Genomic DNA, 22,605 nt, shown 5'->3' on the forward strand with positions numbered 1-22,605 from the left:
TCAACTGTTGTCAACGAAACCTCGTACACAGTCAGTGGCAACAGCAGCCTTGGCAGTAGAAGGCTACATCACAGAAGGTTAAATATGAAAGTAATTAAATAAAATATTTAGTGTCAAATACTACCCAGGCATAAAAGCATCCAAAAATAGGATACCGTCATGTTTATTGCATGGATTTTAGACTGTAATTTCAGCATAGCTCATCTTGTGGAGCTATAAATGATTACACACGGCACTCTGAGGGACCAAAATACATTGCAGTACATTACAAAAGAGAAAGGATCTGGAACAAATTCCTCACATCAAATTGAAATTTAGCAGTGACTGGAGCAGAAGGGCTTTTCACAGCTTCCTTAGTTGAGCACAGCCTGCCCCTTGCAGTGTCGGATAATGAAGGGTCTGCCTGTGAGCCAATGTTCCCGGGTTCAGAACTTTTCAAACTTTAGTGACTGTCTAGCACCAGACAGTACAACAAACTCTGTGCAAATCATTAAAACTGAACCCTTTAAATGACTATAGGCTGCTACACACCAGACACGATGTGATTTTTCAACGGGCAACAAGATACTTTTGCAGCTACATGACCAAACACACCAAAAGCGACACAGACGAGATGCGACAGATTTGAAAACTGCCAGATCTATAAAAAGCTATAAAAAATTGCTTTTGACAAAACTATGATCAAGACTGGTACATGTTCGACAACATGATGTGGAAATTATGAGTGTCTTCTGTGACAGTATTTCAACATACAGTAATCCGTCGTGTATCCGACTGCGGTGGGACCAGAGTAAAAAGTCAGATGAATGAATCCTGTTTTAAATACCATTATACACAGCTGTAACAATTACAGTGATCCGTCGCATATCCGTCCGTCACACATCCGCCCTGACCGCTTACCCGTCTGGACAAGACTTCTCAGCCACGTGACTAATGTGTACAGCGCAGAGGGAAAATGGCGACTGGAAAGCGAAAGAGAGTTGTGCTTACAATTGAGAAAAAGTTAGAAATACTTTCACTGCTAGAAAAGGGAGTTACCAGGGAAAAACTAGCACAAGACTTCGGAACTGGAAAAAGCACTATGACAGATATCAAAAAGTCTGCTTCAGAGATTAAAAAGTTTGCATTGGGTGCAGAGAGTTTCAATGGATGCAAACAACAGAAGATTCTGAGACACGTGCAAGACGACAAATTAGATAAAGCTGTGTATACCTGGTTTGTTCAAGCACGGAATGAGGGAATTCCAATTTCAGGGGCTATATTATGTGAGAAAGCAAAGAGGTTTAATCAGTTGTTGGACGGCGAATCAAACTTCAAAGCTTCATCTGGCTGGCTGAAGCGGTTTCAGAGCCGTCATGGAATCAAGCAGCTCACTGTGCAGGGTGAAAAACTTTCAGCTAACACTGAAGCGGTAGAGCCGTTTGTTTCAGAATTGCACAGTTTATAGAAATACATCAGCTTACCAGGGATCAGCTGTATAACTGTGATGAAACCAGACTTTTTTTTTAAATGCCTCCCTACATGCAGCTTAACAACACCTTCGGAAAAATCAGCCGCTGGATTCAAGACTGCAAAGCAACGGGTAACACTAATGCTATGTGCAAATGCATCTGGCTCCCATCGCCTACCGGCTCTTCTACTGGGGACAGCAGCAAAGCCGAGGTGCTTTAAAAATGTTAACCTGGCTGCTTTACCAGTAGTGTACAAGTCACAAAAGCGTGCATGGATGGATCGAGATCTATTCCATGACTGGTTTCACAACCATTTTGTGCCGAACGTAAAACAAAAGCTACAGGAGCTGGGCCTGCCACCGAAAGCAGTTCTGCTGTTAGATAACGCCCCTGCTCACCCAGCAGCAGAAACCCTGGTAAATGGAGACGTACAGTGCTTGTTTTTACCTAAAAACACAACAGCATTAATTCAGCCTATGTACAACGGGATAACTGAAGCAACGAAACGCAGGTACCGACACAAAATGCTAGAGTCTTTTCTTCATTCAAGTCCTGATGCTTTTATTGAAAACGTAAAAAGGTTAACAGTAAAAGACGTTGTCTATTTGGTAGCGGATGCATGGCAGAGCATTGAGAAAAGCACACTACAGAATGCTTGGAAGAAACTCAAATTGGGGTCTGAAAAAACCAACGATGTTGCACCAAATGTACAAACAGAACCTGAATCGGCTGAATCTGTGTTCGAGGGATTTACAGAGGTCGAAATTCAACAGTGGATGAAATGCGACGAAGCAGATCCTGCCTATCATCTTTTAGATGATGAAGAAATTGTGGATGACATAAATGGAAATAACAGCGACAAACGAGAAAGTGAGGACGAAGGCAATGAAACTAAAGCAGACGTTTCCCACAGTGAAGCAATGGAGTGCTTTCAGAAAGGACTTGACTGGCTGGAACAGGACACGAAGCTGAGACTACTCAGCTTTTGCTTGTCCGGTCTTTGATTGCAATGGCAGCGAAAAAAAGGAGCTTCAGACAAACCCGCGTACAAGATTTTTTTGCTCCAACACAATAATAATGTAAGTCGCATAATGTACGTTATAGGCGACTGTATAGCCTTCTGTATTCTTCTTTTGAGTCTAGGCTTTATGTTGTTGAATAAACACAAACTGCAGTTACTTTTGTAAAAAAATATTAATTCATCCTACCACAGTAGCCTAGTAACGTTAAATCCCAGAACATAAACGGTGTGCATTTTGTAGTGCTTACATGTTTATACAAGTACAGTATAACTATGTTTTTTTTTATCATGATTCACTTATCCGTCTTTTAGTGTATCCGTCCTTACTCCGGTCCCATGGCAGTCGGATATGCGACGGATTACTGTACTATATTCATGCAATTATTGTTTTGAGATTCAGCTTTTATTAGGGAGCTACCTAAAAATCCCTTGTTTAGAAAGATACAGGGTATTAATGTTTGTGACAGCGTAGCCGTCTGCCGCTTGGGTGCGTGCATTCACTGCTGAGTGACAGGCAGGAAATCGAGACGGAGGGTGAAGTTGATATGCCCCGCAGGATTTATTTACATATCAACACACTGAACAGCTCCTGTGACACTACCAGCAATGGTTGCGCACTGAGCACATACAACACAGTGTACGAAAACCTTGGTAGGATCTACAATCCCTGAACTAATCTTTTCTGTTTAATAATAACCTAACGTTGCTGAAGCGATTGATCATGATGGATAAACGGTTAGGGTGCATATATGACGGGCAGATATGCGATGCATTACTGTATATGGCAATAAATCATACATACCAGGCTTATCCAGTTTCTTCAAAATGGATTCCCATATATTATCTTTCATCTCTGTTAATTGCGATGATCTCTGTCATAAGTTCTGGGTATTTTTTAACAGCAAAAATTTCCTCCGTCATTAGATACTGCTTCACCCTGGTGGACACCATGCACTGAAGCCGTTCTCTGATGGGTCAATTCCTAGTTGTCGCATGAAGAAATCGCAAAAAATAGGATTCAATCCTGTTTATTTTGCGTCGCTCCAGTGTCGCCCTGGTGTCACCCCCGCGTCGCCTGTGGTGTGAAAGATACTTATGAAAAGTGTAGGTTTTATTCATTTTGTCTGCATTGCTGCACATATTCGCTTGTCTGGTGTGTAGCAGCCTTAACAATAGTGACCAGTATGCAAACAAAAACATATCTTAACAAAGCGCCACTCTCAAATGTTCTTTTGACAGCTAGATGAATTTCTACCAAGTTTTAGAATGTTTAGTGTCAGTTTACTCAACTTAATACAGTACTGTAACGTCATTGGTGGTACCAGATTGGACGTATAGCAGAATACTATATAGATACCTTACAGCTGCCTTGATTATTGTACTTGTTAAAAGAATGAAAAAAACACCTGAATCAATGACACCTGGCAAAAAAAACCTTTAAATCAGAAATGCAGATTTTCCTGCTCAATATTCTGTACATGACATTTTAGGAGACAAGCAGCTTAAAATGGGTAAGATAAAGAAGAATAAAAAAGCTCCACTACCTAAAGAGGCAAATCTACATTACATCACCACTCCATTTTTAATTTAATTTGTTATAAAACCTAAAAGGATCGAGAAGCAGAACCATTTATCAGTACCTTAAAAAAAAAACTGTAAGCAAATGGCTAGCCTATATTCATAGCATGCAAAAATGTGTTGTGGATGCAGACATTCACTACAGTGTATTCCTGGCAATTTTCTAAAAGCACACAAGCTCTCTTAAAAAAAATAATATTAATATACTCTTAGGAGTGCTGGGGTTTGCCATATGGAGAGCTTACAGCCTGAAGAATTCAAACAGCCCCCTGGCAGGTTGTCTATATGTAACAAGGTCAGTAAATGAACTGCTTCTTCATACACAAGGAAATGTGCAGAATAGCGGTAAGCTGATAACACTGGAGAACATGACAAGGTAGGTGTCACATCCTAAGGGGATGTATGTTGGAACATCTAAAATGTCCTCTCCTTTTGGTTGTGCAGCACTTGTCTTGATTCATTCTGATTTAAATACTGTGCTGTGTATTCTTTACTTATGTGATGTCTAATGAAACCCCCTTTTCATAAATGTAGTCTCCAATAAGCTAAAGAAGTAACACATCATTTTCCATTTACAGTATAATAATTTAACCAAATATGGGAAAAAAAAATAGCAAATCCTGCACATGTTATCATTATCTGGACTAGGCACTAGCACAAAGTGGTACAATAAAAGAGCTATAGTTCAGAAATAGCAGCCACTACCAAGTGCATACACTGTCAGAAGCTGTCTTTTTAAGCTGTCTTCATCTTCATCCAATATAAATTCCTCAAAGCAAATTGTGCAGGTCTTTGAAAGTTACACTTAGTTACACTTATATGACAGTAATGCTGCAGATTTCTAGAATTATCACCTCAATCGCGCAATCTACATGTGTACCTATATGGGCCATGTGAGCTCTCGGGTATTTCTAAATTGCTCTCTCTCATAATACTTTGTAATACTTCAAGTATATTGTACATAAAAAAGGTGGGTTAAAGGAGTAATAACCAAGGCATAGTGGTTAGGGCTCTGGACTCTTGACCGGAAGGTTGTAGGTTCAATCCCCAGTGGGGGACACTGCTGTTGTACCCTTGAGCAAGGTACTTTACCTAGATTGCTCCAGTAAAAACCCAACTGTATAAATGGGTAATTGTATGTAAAATAATGTGATGTCTGTATAATGTGAAATAATGTATAATGTGATATCTTGTAACAATTGTAAGTCGCCCTGGATAAGGGCGTCTGCTAAGAAATAAATAATAATAATAATAATAATAATAATAATAACCGATAAAAATAGCTGATGCTTCCGGGTACCTGTGTTGTAAGCATGAATGCAGGTACATCATTGGAGTGAGATTGAACCACAGGACTGGAAGTAATTACAGGAAGTACTCTACCAGGAATCAGCAGCATATTTGAAATATCATATTTATAGCGTATTTGAAATATCTTTATATCCCAAATGAAAGTATAAAAAAAACACACACAAAAAAATAAAGAAAATCATCTGTGACACATGAAAAAAGGGAGACAGGTGACAATGTTGTCACATGCAAGTAGGAGGTAAGAAAATGTGTAAACCTTGATAGTTTTGTGCCCAAGGCTTGCTACAGCCAGGAATTGCTGTCTCAGTGCGACTCACACCTGGGGCACAACCTGCTGCTCTGGCATGTGTTCCTATCTGAGCCTCTGAACAAAGGAGCTGGCTCCTCATTCATACCATGTGGCCAAGTCTAACTGGCAACCAATAAATCAATTAGGACCTGACCACATTCTGCACATGGATTTTGCGGGAATGGAATTTTAACTCCATCCCTGCCAATCTTAAATTAAAATGTATACAACTTTATTTTTAAAGAAAACACACAAACACGCATACACGATACACAATCAAATGTGCAGGGCCTCTGCCCTATCACGGTTATTATCACTCCTTTAAATGAACATTGAAATGTAATTAAAAGGCAGGCACATACAATTGTACTACAGTATATGAGGGTAGGGATGCAACTTTAAAGGAACCCTGGTTGATTTTATGAACACACTGAAGATTCAAAAGTATCAGTAGATTTTTTTTTAACCTATATGTGGTTAAAACTACACCACAACACAAGATACTCCACACATTCTCCTATCCTACACATTTCAGGTCTGCAGTGAATGTTTTTTCTTTCTATTTTTCTCTTCAACAGCCAGCAGCCAGACACAACTGAGATCTTGTAAGGTACTTTCCTGCTATGGCTTTTCCTTGTACTGTGACCTTAAGAATGTTTCCTCTGTGGCTACACCATCTCAGTGAACTAGATTTCTAGCCTCAGAGAGCAGAACCTGGAGTATATCGGCTAACAATACATGGACAGAATCCATCCTTATGGTGATAGAATAAGTAAAACCAATACGTTAACTAAGTGGGTAAAAACACACACACACACACACACACACACACAAACACTTGTGTGCTTGTCACAAAGACGGCCAGAGTGGGTGGCGTCAGACCAGAAAAGGAATACACAGAGACGGTGATGGTGATGAGAAATGGTGATGAGAAATGCTGAGTGCAATGGCTGCACTCAGCGTTTAATGACAAAATAAAAGGTTTAAACAGAAAACACGGGACACGGCACTTGCGCCAAAATAAATAGACAAACGAAACGAACTAAACAGTGCACAGACAGACGAACAAAACACGGTGAGCAGATACAACTAATTTACGTTCTTACTTTGTTTTATTTTCTCCTTCTCTCTCTCCCGTTCTCCACTCACCGAACACCAACCCTGACTGACTAAAAATGTGCCTATTTATACTGTTGTGCTGGGATTCAATTACTAATTAATTATTCACTTGAATCCCAGCACGTGAATTAATTCTGTGCAACCCCGTGCTCACATATTATATTTTAAATGCACGTGCGTGATGTGCAATCCCGTGCCTAAATACAAATATACACTTTTTAAATACACGTGAAACACAGACCTGTTTATATCCCGTGTACCAATCTATACACCAACATTTAACATACGCACGCATACATACACAAAACACACAAATGCACACAGGGGCGGGGCACTTTGCCACAGTGCTATATATAAAAGTGAATACTTGTGATTATATGAAAATGTTAATTCTTAATTTATATTTCATTTCAGTTTCAAACAGACATAGTAAAATGTAGTTAGGGTTACAATAAATGATACATTGCATTACTGCAGATTTGAGTTTAACGCCGGTTTGCTTTATCAATTGAATCTGAGCATTATGATAAAAGATCTAGATGAGATGAGAGCAAAACCTAGAGCAAACTTGACCCAACAGTGACAAGTTCACATCTGTTGACACTGTGGATTGGGGTTTTTAGTTTGTTTTGTGTTTTGTGTGTGAGGGTTACTTTGAATATTTTTAAATGATGCACAAGCTTTGGCAAGCTTTCCTGTATGTGACTGGAATTCCCCATCACTGCAGGGATTTCCCTCACTCTTTATAATTCTGCGGTAATTCCAAACTTGCCAAGTGGAGTCATTGACAAACATAACAGTAAACTAGTGTATCTGAAGCTAATTAAAAGCTTTTTTTAAATTGTCATATACATCTAACTTCCCTCCTTGTAAAACTTTAGATTGACTTTAAAGAGGGCACGTAACATAAAAAGGTATATTTTTTGTATCCAATATGAGCCAAGTATCACCGCAGCATGGGAATACATTATTCTGCAATATTCTGTCAAACAACAAGAAATGGAAATAATTTATGAAGCTTTAATATACTACAGTGAAACTGCCATGTTGCAAAGGCAAATTGAACTGGCTTGGGGAACTTAAGCATTGCTAAAGTGAGCTTGTAATTAAACATTTAGCTCCCTACTGGAGTGTAGCAAAAGCAAATTAAATATAAATTGCCGTCCAAAGTACAAAGTCTAGAAGTACATGGCTGCATGCACAATGACGTGTTTATAGTGCCTTTCAGAAGAACCCATTTACAAGCGATTTACCAGATATAAAGGGGTTATACTGTAGCTCAACTTCACCTGTAGCGTACTTTCATTTGCTGTGTTGTTCTTACATGTGCAACCTCTAAAGCAGTGGTACTCAACTCTGGCCCTCGAGATTTAATCCAGTCCAGGTTTTTACTCCAATCATATTTTAATGTAGTTAATCGAAGCTGCATAGAGGCAACTAACTAATTTAGGACCTGGTTGGAATAAACACTAGGACTGGAATAGATCTCAAGGGCCAGAGTTTTCTTTGGGCTGTTCCTCATTGGTCAGTTCCCTAGACACCAATCCATCGCATCATTTTTCCATCGCATCGTAGGCAGTGTGAACGGCTTGTATCAAAAATACACTTTTATTTATTTTTTGTCATGGTACGGTATGTCGTACGACACATTCGGGTCCTGTGTGTAGAGGCCTTAAAGTTAAAACTGTCATTTTAATTACTTTTTTTTTTACCCTTAGGGGAGGTCACAAAATAAATATTTATTTAATTGTTAATACCATTTCAAAAGTCATCATGAAGGTACACATAATTATTTGGCTGTGATTTTAAAACTTGAGAATTAAATCAAACTATCTAAAAACAGTCTTTACATACACTGCAGTGGATTTACCTTGGGAAAATATATACTCAGAAATATATTGGAGAGGTTCACCATCAGGAGTTCTTCTATACAAGGAGATGGGTTAAAATGTTTATAGATAAACTAAATCACAACTACAGAGCAGCAGCTTTTTGAAACATTTGACTCAGCTGGCATAACCAAGCTATGCAATACCAGTCACAGATGGTTTTAATTTGCAAACAAAATCGATTTGCAGTAAGTATCCAGTTTTCATTCAGCATTAACATTCAGCTTAACAGCGGTGCAAAACATGACACAAGGGAACGGGTTACAGGTGAGTCACTCTAGATTGGCATCAGGTCATGGATTAAGGAGAATTCACAGGGTTTGTACACATTCTATTTACTTCACTGTACTGTAAGCTAGTACTGTTCCACCATTTGCCACTTTGTCCTCATGTGCAGTATTCTTTGTGTGTTCAAAAATCACATTTATCTTCTTTGCAAGAACAGTGAACTAACAAAATGGGGACACTCGGAGATAGTCTTTTGTTACTATTGATAGCTCTGCCCTGTATATATAGTCAGTTCTTAGAATGGACATCAGGTAAATTATTAAGATTGTGACATACAGTACTGGAGCATTATTATTCAGCATTCGTGTAGCTTTCTTTACATTGTCATTCCCTATGGATATCATAAAAACAACTACCGGTATAATGTATTGATTTGGAATGATATTTACTATTCTTGTCTTCTTTTTTAAAACAGAAGGTATCTGATTATTATCACCAATTTCCTTTTTGGCTTTTACAAAAATTATAATTAGTGTTTCATTTTTTAACTCACAAGCAAGTTTGATAGCAGTGAATAAAGCTTTCATTTGATGTCTACCTCATACATATTTTATTTTGTCTTAGTCCATACCAGTAAACATTAAACGTTAGAGAGTTCTTAGGATAGGATAGGCTAGCAGAGCTGGTACTAAATCAGTGCTCTCCATTGTACACACTGAAAGTCTGTTTTGTTTTCACTACATGCTTTCTGAAGCACTGTTTCAGTCACACACAACAAATAAACAAGGTTTTCTTATTGTGTGAGAGCCTTCAATTCATCACATTATTTACTGTCAGGTATATAATAACAGTCCTAATAAGTGCCCAGAACTTTCCTGGTTTCTACAGAATTGACTCAGTTTTCTTTGATATCTTCCTGATAGCGCTTAATGTAATATTGCTGTTTTTCTTCTTTTAGTGTCACCATCATTACTTGCCTTTGCCTTAATTTTGAAAAAAGGACGTAATATTGAAATTCATAAGCAGCCCCAAACTTTTGCACACCACTGTACTGTATGTTGTTCACCTCCACAGAAGCTCACAAACACATGCTGTTCACCTCAGCATTAGCACTGTAAACATTTTTTATATAATATTTGAATCTGAAAACTGCAGTAAGCATTCAATTAGGTATGGTTTCTAATTAAACAATATAAACTAAAGCAATAGATTAACAAGAGCCATCAGCCTTGTAACTTTTACAGTACTTAATAAAAGGAATTAGCAGCAGAGCAAACATGTCAATTAAACCATCAACTGGGCACCTAATTAGGCCTTTCCAGGCTTAATCTGCATGATATTTTGGAAAATGGAAGCAAGTATTAAGAACAACAATTTTCAATTTACTTCCACAGTGTATGGAGGGAACGTTGAATGGGTATCAAGCATTTTTTTTTTTACATTACTGGGTGATAATACAATTAGAAATTATTTTCAGGGTTAATGATTATACTTTATTGCAGGGTATTATGAGTTTTTTAAGGCTGCATGTCAGACTTTAGTGCAGTGTGTGTGTTTCACAGTTAAAGTGTTTCCAGTAAAGATTACAAAATACAGCACTTGGCAGGAAATACATTGACAATAGGCCAAGTTATTCCTAACTTACATAGTAACTACTGTGAATATTGTTCTTCCTCTTCCTAATTTCCTGTTTAGATGAGACTGTTACTACCCATATGCTCTAAAGTACATTAATTAAGAACAAATACAAACAGTGGTGGTCATTACTGATACAATATGTCATTGGTCACACAGCAACAGAGCCACATCTCAATTATCAAGCACAAAGGCTCGCTACAGAGGATATTGCGGGAAAAAAGCAATGTCACAACAGCACGTACAATACTTCACTGTATAATGAACCTTCACTAATTTACTGTTTTCAATATTTCAAGATGTTGTAGTCAGACAGCAAAATAAAGAGTGAGTACTGTACAATAGTTTGTTCTGCAATATACTGTAGGAAACTACAGTGTTTTTGGATGGTACTTTTTTCAGTATTTTCTCAGATGCAGTGCAAATACTACAATATGTAATACCCAGGAAAGTTAATAAAACGCTACCTCAGGAACCACCCGCCAGTATTGACTGATTTGACCATGGCACTTCTATCAGCAGTGTGAATTTTTAGTTTAAGCACATTTATCCTGCTAAGTGTGTTTATTAGCATTTCAGATTATGTCAAACTGGCTGTTGAAACAAGAACTGTGCCCATTAGCTAAGTTCATTTTAGCATGGAAATTTCCATTTGGAATGCTGTTAGATGTGTCTCATTAGAAAAGATAATAAACCATGAATCTATTTGCGTGTTAAGAATGGCAAGGAATAAAAGGGGGTTTTGGAAGTAATTAACTCTTTAGCCAACTAGTCAGAAGCCTTCACAATCAATCAGACCTCTAGTCATGGGCAGTGATGAAGGTACTGCAAAACAATCAATCAGACACCCCATTAGTTAGTCTCACTAACCAAATCTGGTAAGGAGGAAAAAATTGAGCACCTATGAAAAGCACAGAGAAGGGCTGAACTGGACTTAAAAGTAGCCTCTGTCGGGACAATATGCCAAAACAGGAAGAGGGGACTAATCACAGAGGCTAAAAAACTTGAAATGCAGGTTTGAACCTGCATAAGAACTGAGAAGGAAAAAAAAGTGCTTCTCCATTGTGTAAATGTTCATATAAACCAAAATAATTCTGCCAGCGACGTCTTGATGAAATAAAAACTCCCAAATATGGATCAATCAGTCATCAACACATCCTGAATTGTTTTGTTTTTTATGCAACAAGTAATCTGTCCTTTTTTTTTCTAAATATAGAGTTCCAATTGTTCATCTGCAACGCAGTATAACATTTACAACAAACATGCAGTGTTTACAAGTATTTACTTTACAACAGAGAAACAAGTAAGCAAAAATATTTCAGTTTGCTGATAGATGGTACTTTGTCAGTTTATGAGCACGCAGCAGGTTTACACCTGACTAGCTGATGTGTCTGCAAATAGGCAGGACTCCTCCACATTGAATGTAGTTCTAATAAACACTTTAAAGGAATGTGTGGCAATGACATTCTGTAACTGAGTAATAAATTACTGCAGCAGTTGTACCAGCCTTTTGTTTTTGGACACGTTTCAAGAACTCTACTAAAAGGCTATGATCTCATCTGGCATTCTTTTCTAGCCACTCTCCAGCGACATAACAAAAAGGGCATGTCACTGATGTGCAGCGCAGCATGGCAATGGTTGATATTCCATATGCATACATTGTGCTACAATGAGGATAATAATACAAAATACTGTACGAATGAGCACTCCCCACTGACACTTATTTCCCAAGTATAAAAAAATACCACAATATCATGCTACTTACAGTATTTGAACACGTCTCGAATGGGTATATCCAATAAAGAAGAGCTATATAAAAAGTATATAAAGATGTATTTGTCAAAAGCCACATTCAGGTGGTGCCCTCTAAAGGAGCTCCTTGATAGATGGGTGAAAGGTCTGGGGTCTCTAATGCTTGTCGATAAATAGCAAGGACTCACTGCAGTCTCCAGTGCTGCAAATCCAGCAGCGTTTACATTAAAAAATGAATCATAATCAATGTCCCTACACCCCACCTCTTGGTGTAAGATACAAATGACTAATTATGGATGTACTGTAAAGCAAATACTGTAAAGCAGTTTAATAAAATGTATTTAGAAATGACTGGTCTGCTTGGAAGAATGAGATGACTTTAGTTCATTGTTTGTTTTTTAGAAATGAAAATGCTCTAATCATTCCTTAACATCTTTCTCTATAATTATATATTCTCAGTTCAATGTCACTTAGAAGACTACAAATCATAAGCAGATCCCCTACATCAAGGCTATAGAGATGCGAGTCTCTGCAAACCATGTGATTTATTTGTGTGTGGTGTGTGTGGGGGGGGCGGGGGGAGGTCAACAGTATATTGACATGTAGACGATAGTAAGAAATTCATTGTCATATTTTATTGTTCCATTTGGTTTTACATGTAGTTGGGCTGGTGCATGGTTATGAAAAACTGCTTGTAAAATAAAAGTCCTCTATCTATCCTTGCTTAATGTATGGTACATGTGTACCTATTGTAGAAAACAATGCAATAGTTGTGATCTTGAAAATATAGACGGTTGTGGCCTTGAAAACATGACATCTATAGGCATTTCTGAGCTACAACAAAGCTTGCAGATAGTATTGAACCTTCTTCTGCTTCAAGTATTTGCATGCCTCTTTAACTCACTAAGTCATGTACAGTTGTGGGAAGCAGGTCTTGTAAATAAGATGGACTATCAACAAAATGTCTTTTTGATAAAGTGAAGCGCACAGAAAAATACTATTTATAGTAAACAGGCGCTAAGGAACTCTATTATGCCACACTATGACATTCGGCACTAACTGTATCTTTCCAATATCTCCACCACACAAGAATTTTGCCTAATCCAAATGGCAGCAGTTTGGCTTTGGAGGAAAAAATGCAGTTATAAGGATGGCACGCTAATGTGACAGTCAAGAGGGCAAAGTAATAAAGAAGTTCTCGAATAGTAACTTCATTGATTTAGATCACTAACATTATAAAGAAATGATATGAGGCATATGAGTGAGCTTACACTATAAATAGGATGTAACACCTTAGAATCCGGGTTCAGTTTCAGTAGTAGGAGAATAATGTTTCTCAGTCCAGGGTTCCACATCGAAAAAGTCAATAACAATGGTCCCTAATTAGTCGATTTTTTGGTTGTCATATTAGAATTGCCAAGGATGGATGTGTGCTGTGGCTGAAATGGACCCTCCAGGTATACTAGCAACACTTTGTCGACACATCCCAAATGGAATCTTTGCTCTAATGCAAATATCAAAGTTTCTACACAGATGTATGTTGCTGGTGACACAATACTGCAGTATTAAAGGCAGCTGTGTCATTATGTTTAACAAACAATGCTTCAGCACCATTACTATGTAACCGTTTGGTACAAGATGTGTAAAGGAAGCAAAAACATAGCTGGACTTTTATGTTACCACAAGTTAAAGCACTCATTAACAGAGCTAGCCCATTACTCCTTCTAGGGTACAAATACATAATGATTGGCTCGCCATTCGATTGGTCAGTGCCTGACCCAATGAAGCAACATCTTCAGAAGGGAAGATACTGGCTGGCTGCTAGGTGATGTTTTCCAGTTTTAGTGAAGCCTTGCCATGCAGATTGGTGATAATGTGCAATTACAAGATTTTACAGTACAGAATGCTCACTATAGTAAATGTTAGACTTTACCTTATATTGCTTCTGGCAGTTTTGTATTCAAAGGAATAATAAAAGTCGAGAGCAGACAAAACCTGTTGAATATTTTAAATCCCAACCTGCAAAAGCAAAACATTTTCTATTTCTCAAAATATTGTCTGCATTATTTATGAAGGTGATGTTTGTGAAGCACATCAGCCTGGGCCCAAGCTTATGTTTTTGTAAAATAGGGGTTACAAAGCATGATAGGCAACTGCTCAACTTTTGGTGACTTTTAACTGGTTTTCTTTTTTGGTCAAAGTATCAAACTAAGATAGCAATAACAAGATGGGCATCATGGAAAAGGAATAACTCTGAAATATTACAAGAAAGCCTTCAGCAATAATTACTAACAGTTAATTAGACTGCAACTTTACAGATGATAATAAAGCGTCTCCAACAGCCTGAAATGACTCCAAGATATCCACAAAGTCAAACAAAAGGTCAAATAGCCAGCCAGGGGGGGCTGCTCACAGTCTTCCATCATGAGTTCCCTGAATTATGAATATGGATCTGAAGGTTCTCATTTGATGGTTTTCAATGAATTTCAAGAACAGTCATTCAGGGTAATGTGATCAGCGCTTACAATAGTACAGTAAACAGAACCCTCAGTTATTTTCACTCAGCCCTGAATTCCAATTTTCAAGTGATCACATTCGCCTCATCAGGATAACACTTACCTTGAATGAGTTGAGTATTGATTTTGGTTGGTAAAGTAGAAATTGCACAGAGACACTTCATCTGTGTAAATGAGTGTGTGTAAGGCTTACATTGTGTGAGTCTGTGAGAGCATATGCCATCAAATCACTGTGATCCCTGTGCTGGTCTGTATTAATATTATTGATCAAAAATACTAAACATTATTTCAGACTAGTAACAGAGTGGATTTTACAAATACAGGTTTTACTGAAACCTGCTCGAATTATTCACTTTATAGAAAATATTTTAGTAGAAAACAGGTCAACGTCTCAGTAGAATATTGGTGCTGCAATATTCTTCCACTATATGTACATATAATGAGGAAGCTCGAAATGGCACAGTGTGTTGCTTTATATTGCAAAAGTCTGTAGTGGTGTGTAATGAAAAAAAAAAAAAAAAACCGCTAACTCAGGAATCCTGTTTTGATATCACTGATCATTTGCTGGCTGGCAAAGTAAAAGCAGTATAACACGTTCAAGAATTCATTGAAATCAAGACAGGATCCCTGTGCTTTGTGAATTCCTGAACTTTGTCTGACCTAAGGAACATAGAGCATTATCTGTAAACCACATTACAGTCATGTATTAGTTTCTGAGGTGTCAGTATTGGGGTGATGCAGTGCCATCCTTTCCAGCCATAGATTTTCACAATAGGTGAGTTTTGCTGCTGGGTCCACTGGAGAATGTATCCAGCCTTCAGTCTAACACTGCAGCACAGTACACACCTGTCTGGTATGTTTCACAATCAAGGGACTCTCCTACATGACAGAGCACTTAAAGCATAAGAATGTTATAATACATGTGACTCATCTCCAATACACCTTTTCAACTCACATAACACCGTGTAATAATTTTATTTTATTTTTTTGGGGTAGTAAGTGTTATTTCCTAATTGCTTATGCCTCAAAAGTATAGAAAATGGCTATTATTCCCCACAAACTTTGCCTTTGTGACCAGGACATTGATATTTTGAAATTTACCTATTTTCCAGAACATTGCAGATAGATTCAGTGCTGAGTAAACTTGGAATAACTTGTTTCAAGGACATTATTTCCTGAATTACACAATGCTTAGTGAAGCACACTATTTCTTTGTGTTTTCTTCAACCAATCCATTGCCATACAAACCAGGCTATGTAAAATTTATGTTTGGGAAAATAATTATATATAATGTTACTAATGTTTTTCTACCACAAACAAGTCAAATTATTTCAAGTTCCGTGAAGTATTTGTGAATCTAGCCAGCCAGTGAATATTATCTCCTGACGGACATGCCAAGCCGCCCTGAAACAGGACTTGGGGTTGCCCTTTGCTGTTATGCAAGCTAGAAAAAGCTGTTATTTCTAAGGAGAAGCTTCTGTTAGTAGCTGCCAGTTTGTTGACGGAGGCTGGGTGAAATTAAGACAATATATGATTCATCCCTAACCTTCATTTTATGTGTTTGGACCTTACTGTCAGAATGTATAAAACAGCTAGATTTAAAAAAATAAAAAAACTGTAACATGTTTGAATAAATTAGCATTCATATATGATGTATCTTTGTCAGCCCCACCACAAAAACAAGGTAAAGAATTGAAATGTATCTGACTAGTAGCCTAATAAGCAACAGGTTATAAAATAATGTATCCATTTTATTTCAGTAGAAATATATATATATATATATATATATATATATATATATATATATATATATATATATATATATATATATATATTTAAGTTTTAAGTTTTGCATATGTTTCATTTTATTGTTTAAGTACATACAGGGAATTCACATAAACCATTCAAGCTTAATATGTTTCTTATAACTAAACATTATTATTATTATTATTATTATTATTATTATTATTATTATTATTATTATTATTATTATTAAAAGTGTATTTAAAATAAGTTTAAGTATAACTATATTATAAACAAACAATGGCACCTGTAAAATCCAGTAATACAGTAATATATTTACCAAGGAAAGTGTGGAGGCTTTTAGCCAATTCCTCCTTAAGAAGTCAATTAACAAAATCATCCAGTAACATATTTGTTAACGGATCTATTTTGGGTTCCCAGGTTTGAAAACTACAATGCTGTGTTCTAACGGCAGTAAAGTATACTACTAATAATAATAATAATAATAATAATAATAATAATAATAATAATAATAATAATAATAATGAGTGATGTGTTTTACTATACAGCACTATGATTCTTAACACACACACACACACACACACACACACACACACAGAGTTTAATTCAGTTAAACCATTAAACAGTCAGAACTTAACTGCAGTCAGTGATTTCTTAAGGCACATGCCCAGGGCCCCCAGCTGAAAAAGGGGGCCCTAGCAGTGATGTGTAAATCGATTATTTCAAAGGCAATGCCTTTTCTCTAAAGCAATATGTAGTCAATGTATGAGTACAATAAATAAAGAGACAATCTTGAAGGAAAGAGATTTACTCATCTTCAGTATTTACCAGGGCTGGTTCTAAGCACACAAGAAGCTTGTCAAGTTGACCAGTTACTTGAGGCGGCACCCTGCAAGGCATTTGACTAAAGTTCAAAACTACAATTAATCATCAACTATCTGTACACAAGCTGTAATTTTTGGATATCACTTTAAAAAGACCCTTTATTTCAAACAAACATCTCACGAAGTAAAAGTAGCCTATGCATCGTATAACCGCAACTAAACATGGTGTGCTATACAAGTATCTTTTTCCCCGCTGCGCACGTTTCTTTTGTCAAAGTGAGGGGCATGGACCCACACATTTTTAAGGGTGTATTGGGGGGGTGGTATGCCCCCACCTGCCCCGCCCCCTGGATCCGGTGCCTCTGCCGCGGACTTCATGCACTGAAAAAAACATGTCTTTACACATGCAGTACTGTGCTGTTTCCAAACTGTCTGGAAAGGTAAGAAATACGACAAAAATAAAACCAGTTTTTTTCTTAAGACAAGACTTACTATTTATGGCCTACTGTAATATGGTCGGGGCGACCAATTTGCACAGTGCCCATGGGTCTCCGAAGTCTGACGGCTTATGTCCTATTCAAGATAGTCTTCCAAGACAATAAATAGTTACATTCCAAAGGTGGTGAAAATTCTTGACGCAGAACCTCTTTTTTCAACACGTAAACAAACGTTGTTGTCAGGCTACAGTTTAAAAATGACAACACTGAAGTGTTTAAAAACATTAACATGTTTTAGTAAAGTTAGAAAAAAGCAACTACCAATTCTAACTTGAAACTAGGACACTTGTTTAAGAGTTGGAGTACTTAAGATCTTTGCTAGAAGGGATAGTCAGTATCAGAAATGCGGCACATGCTCACTCTCCATAAGAATGCCAACAGCAGCACCGGTGCACATTAAATTAGGTTAATTTTAGCGATCCCCTTACCTGCAGGACACTGTGAGCTCAACTTTAGTGGCCGGGATACTGGCATGGAGAGGGTCGAATTCTCCTATGGACGCCATGTTCATGAAGCCGTTGTCCATCTTAAGAGTATTTATCCAGTCGCTAAAACTGCAACGATCCCATAAAGTACACAGTACTATAGTATGTGAGAAAGAAGACCAGCGCCAAGGAAGGAGAGAGCAGCGGGCTGATGTCACTTCATAACAAACACAACGTCACCAAAGCCTCCTGGCAGCATTAGCTGCTAGAATACTGGAATGGAGCAGAAGTGGGGGGGGGGGGGGGGGAAGCATCACAATAAATTCATTGGAGATTTCAGGAGAGGAAAGTAAACGGAGAAGATTGGTAGGGTGGATTAACCATGTGTGTGCCGGATACTATTTATGCCTCTACATCTACACACAGACTTGTCATGTAAATTAATTGCATAGTCGTAGAATGTATATAACTACTTTTATTAGCCCTTACCTACTGTACATCAGGCAAAATACAGGCACATTTCAAATAGCAATGAAAAACACATTATTATTATTATTATTATTATTATTATTATTATTATTATTATTATTATAAAAATCATCATAATATTATTAATATAGTTCAATCATTATTAATTATCAGGGTATTTTAATATGTAATTTACAGACATAAATGTTTAAAGTAATATAATATAATATAATCGACTAGATCACTTTTTTCAGTTAGTGGAATGTGAAAAGCCTATTAAATTCAACTTGTATTATTCGAATTTGCTACTGAAAATGCAGATTTACAATAATCATAGTAGACACCAAAATGATCTAACACGTGTCAAATACGGCTTATTATCATAATAAACCTTGAAATATGCCAAAGGCCAAAATGTCCAGATGTTCAGTATTTCTATTTCTGTACGACTCTACTATTCTCTGTATTCCAGTTTCTTGATGCAAGAGTTATTCACGCGGGTTTACAGAAAGAAAAGCAAATGCACTTCCAGCAAGGCGTGCCGTTGTCTATTTACGTCAACGATGTGCCTTCGGCAGATTCCTTACAAAGTGAAACTGATTGAAATTGTTCCTTGCATCGGCTAGGCGGCGCATTGCTTTTATGTTGTGTTTAGGGTGCCGTTCATTGTGCTGACCAGCATCTTAAACTGCAGGATACTTTTGATATATATATGGCATCATGAACTGACGATCAAGTAAACCCAAGCAGGAGTTGCCTCAGGCAGTGATCAAGGCAAGAGAGGAACCACCAAGTACTGTATAGTATTAGTTTCATAAAAACTTGATCACCCTGACCACCCCGACCATGTACAGAGCTATTGGTATAGCATAACAAAAGCCCAAGCATGCTGTGGTTTCTTCAGAATCAGACAAGGGGTTCTCAAGATATAGAATTCAATAGCTCAGTCAAATCAGGTGACAGTACCATTAAAAAGTGACTTGCATTTATGATATGTGAAATACCATCTCAGAAGTAACTCACTTACAGAAACTCAACGGCTCTTGGTGAGTCATGTGAGCATGATTCAAATCCTGTACCCCCCAAGTTGCTGATCAAATCCCATTCACTGACCTCAAGTTGCTGATCTTGGCTGAGAACGCACAGGGAGTGCTGCATTGGCCTTTACGCATGTTCTGTTGTTAAATGGTTTTGTTTGCTATCATTTTACATAATGTGCATTTTGCCTTGTAATATGTGTATGTAATACAGTTTTATAGCACCAGGAATATATGAAAATGGTCATTCAGTCACAGAATTGGCTCTGACCCTTTGATTTAGACCAAGGGAGCATGATAGTCTTCCATTCTATTGGCAATAAGGAGTTAAACCTGTTTCATGTTTCCATAGTTGCTGTTGCTGTGTATATTTGACAAGATTTTGTTTTCAGTTCAGTGACTACCCTATACATTCCACCTTGTGAACAGACAAACGCTTTTGGATTTTTCTATCATAACAATAACATTTAAACAACAGAGATAGGTGATACAATTAGAGTGTTACAGTATGTTACAGTATGTCAAATGTGAAGAAAACAGTTTTTGAGTAAATTTTTTGTCTTATTTACATAGCATACCTAGCTTTTCATATTCATACGTTATACTTGAACTTTAATATATTACCAGTAAGTATTGCATTATCAAGGCTAGCTTAATGGGGAGCTCTCAACAGTCTTTCCTTTAAACATCATTTAAAACTGCTAACCTGATGATGATTTATCATCCCCCACTAAATCTGTTCTGAAGATAATGCTCTATATTATAAAGCTGCTAAGTGTGTGACTCAGTCTGGTGATCCCGTGAGCTTTTGAGTTCCTGATTGTAAAAGAGGAAGCCGGCTTGGTCGTGGGATCGGAGGACGACCGCTGAACTTTCGGATCTTCTAAGCTGTGTGAGGAATTACTGCGGTGAGGAGAAAAAAAATGATTGGGCAGACTAAATAAAAAAATTAAAGAAGTGTGTGACTAAGACAATATACACAGTATTCTGCATGAGGAAATAAATATTTTACTCTTACTGTCTCATCTCATAGACATCATTATTATTATTTATTTCTTAGCAGTCACCCTTGTTCCAGGGCAACTTACAGTCGTAATCACTAGCTTGCTTTATTCTGTAAGTGTTACAATGGATCAACTGTATTCAAATGAAATAAGATTATAGGTCATGTTTCATTAAAATATACAGTATAGGAATCGTTGAGCAATTTTGTTTTCACTTGTGAAACACAAAGCTCCTAATTGACGCTGTTTAATTTCTTATTGTAGCACTTGATGGGGTTTAGGAGGAGACTCAGGGTGACACGGTCAGGTGACCAGAACAAAAGGGCATTTATTAGCACTGTACCCCCAGAGTGAAAATGCACTGCTTACCTATATGTCTCTTTTACATCTCATGAGAATCTCTGTTTCTTCTCATTTAAAAGATGTGTCTTAAATGAAAGCGTTGCAACATTCTTATTATTTCCTCCCTTGTTCTATATATATATATATATATATATATATATATATATAATGCTTACCACTATTTATATTAAAAAGAGAATGGGTAGGAAAATTACAACTGTTATAACATTATTGGAAACTCTAAAATGTTTGCATTTGTAGCTTTAAGTAGGACATGTTTGTTTCTGATCAAACCTTATACAAGTCAGTGGTGAGCACATTTTTCCCAAATGCTTTCCTGACTGTAGCTATCTCTTTAGCAAAGTGGCTGTGGCCTTTTGTGAATTGCTATCAAATTAGCCACATGTGCATAAAACACAACCAATATGCATTTTTTATAAAATCTCTATCTCTGCAATACATGTTATTATAGCTAAATTACTTCTGCTTGGCAGGTTTTTAGTTTGAAAGTAATTACAAAATGCAATGCAGGCAGCCACACTGGAATGAATCGATCAAACTAACCATCACAAAATCATCAATGCTGCTCTTGTCAATCTGCCATCTGTCAGCTTAAAACGTAAATGTTTTTTTTCAAATACTAATGTGTCCACTAAAACTTCATCTAAGCTACAAGTGTTTTTTAGTTTTATGAAGTAAACTTGTCAAATGTTCATTGTAGAATAGAATGTACACTGCTGTACTGGTAACAGTTATCAATGCCACATGTCTTTTACATAAAGGTGTCAGTCAGACAAGTTTAGTAATTTACAGAAGAATAAAAAAAGTATAGTAACGTTACCTAAGCTCTCCTTTCAGCTCATGCCATAAAAGGCACTACACACCTTACATTTGATTTAGACCTTGCTTTCGTTGTTCCTTGTGCAATTTCAGCACATTCCAGCAGTTAATTACTGTAATAAACAAAGATCAAATCACCTTCATGCAGCTCATTTGTATGTTTTTGCTTTGCGACACATTTGGTGAATTTGAATACAATTTGACACCTTGAAGGGCAGTCGTGTGTCTAAATTTCTGTCAGGTTAAATATTTTTTACTGTGCAAACCTAGTTACAAAGCAAATGGGTTAACATTGCACAGGAGTCTGAAATGACCCAGTGTACAGTTGGGGCTCCAGTGGAAATAATACAGGTGGTAGACATGCATCGCTTTTATATGATTGGCATTTTAAAGGTGCTTTTTGAAATACATCTCCTTATACTTGATATGCTTTAATGGGTACAGAGACTGGTATGTAAAGCTACTAACACCATATTCACACATATAGGTTTAACTGCGCATTATTTAGATAGTGTGGATAGCTTATATATAGTAATACCAGTAATGCTACATAGCAGTCTTTGTACTGTATTTTTTTTTTTATTTTAATTTTTTTTTACTGGAGCAGGAAACTAC

At 37.1% G+C, this 22,605-nt stretch overlaps 1 protein-coding gene across 2 annotated transcripts in view; it reads right to left on the reverse strand.

Moving 5' to 3' along the window:
* LOC117415827 (copine-8-like) overlaps positions 1-18,572 on the reverse strand; it is a 110,334-nt gene extending 91,762 nt beyond the window's left edge. Inside the window, exon 1 of one of the 2 annotated variants that reach the window (XM_034026673.3) lies at positions 18,303-18,572. In XM_034026673.3, the coding sequence (XP_033882564.2) occupies positions 18,303-18,400 (98 nt within the window). In that variant the 5' untranslated portion in view covers positions 18,401-18,572. Of the gene's footprint in view, positions 1-6,756; positions 6,840-18,302 lie in introns of those variants that run through there. The other variant, XM_059027186.1, reaches the window with a different exon arrangement.
* Between the last annotated feature and the right edge of the window lie 4,033 nt (positions 18,573-22,605).

Source organism: Acipenser ruthenus, chromosome 7 (genome assembly GCF_902713425.1).
Source record: "Acipenser ruthenus chromosome 7, fAciRut3.2 maternal haplotype, whole genome shotgun sequence".
Taxonomy (NCBI): domain Eukaryota; kingdom Metazoa; phylum Chordata; class Actinopteri; order Acipenseriformes; family Acipenseridae; genus Acipenser; species Acipenser ruthenus.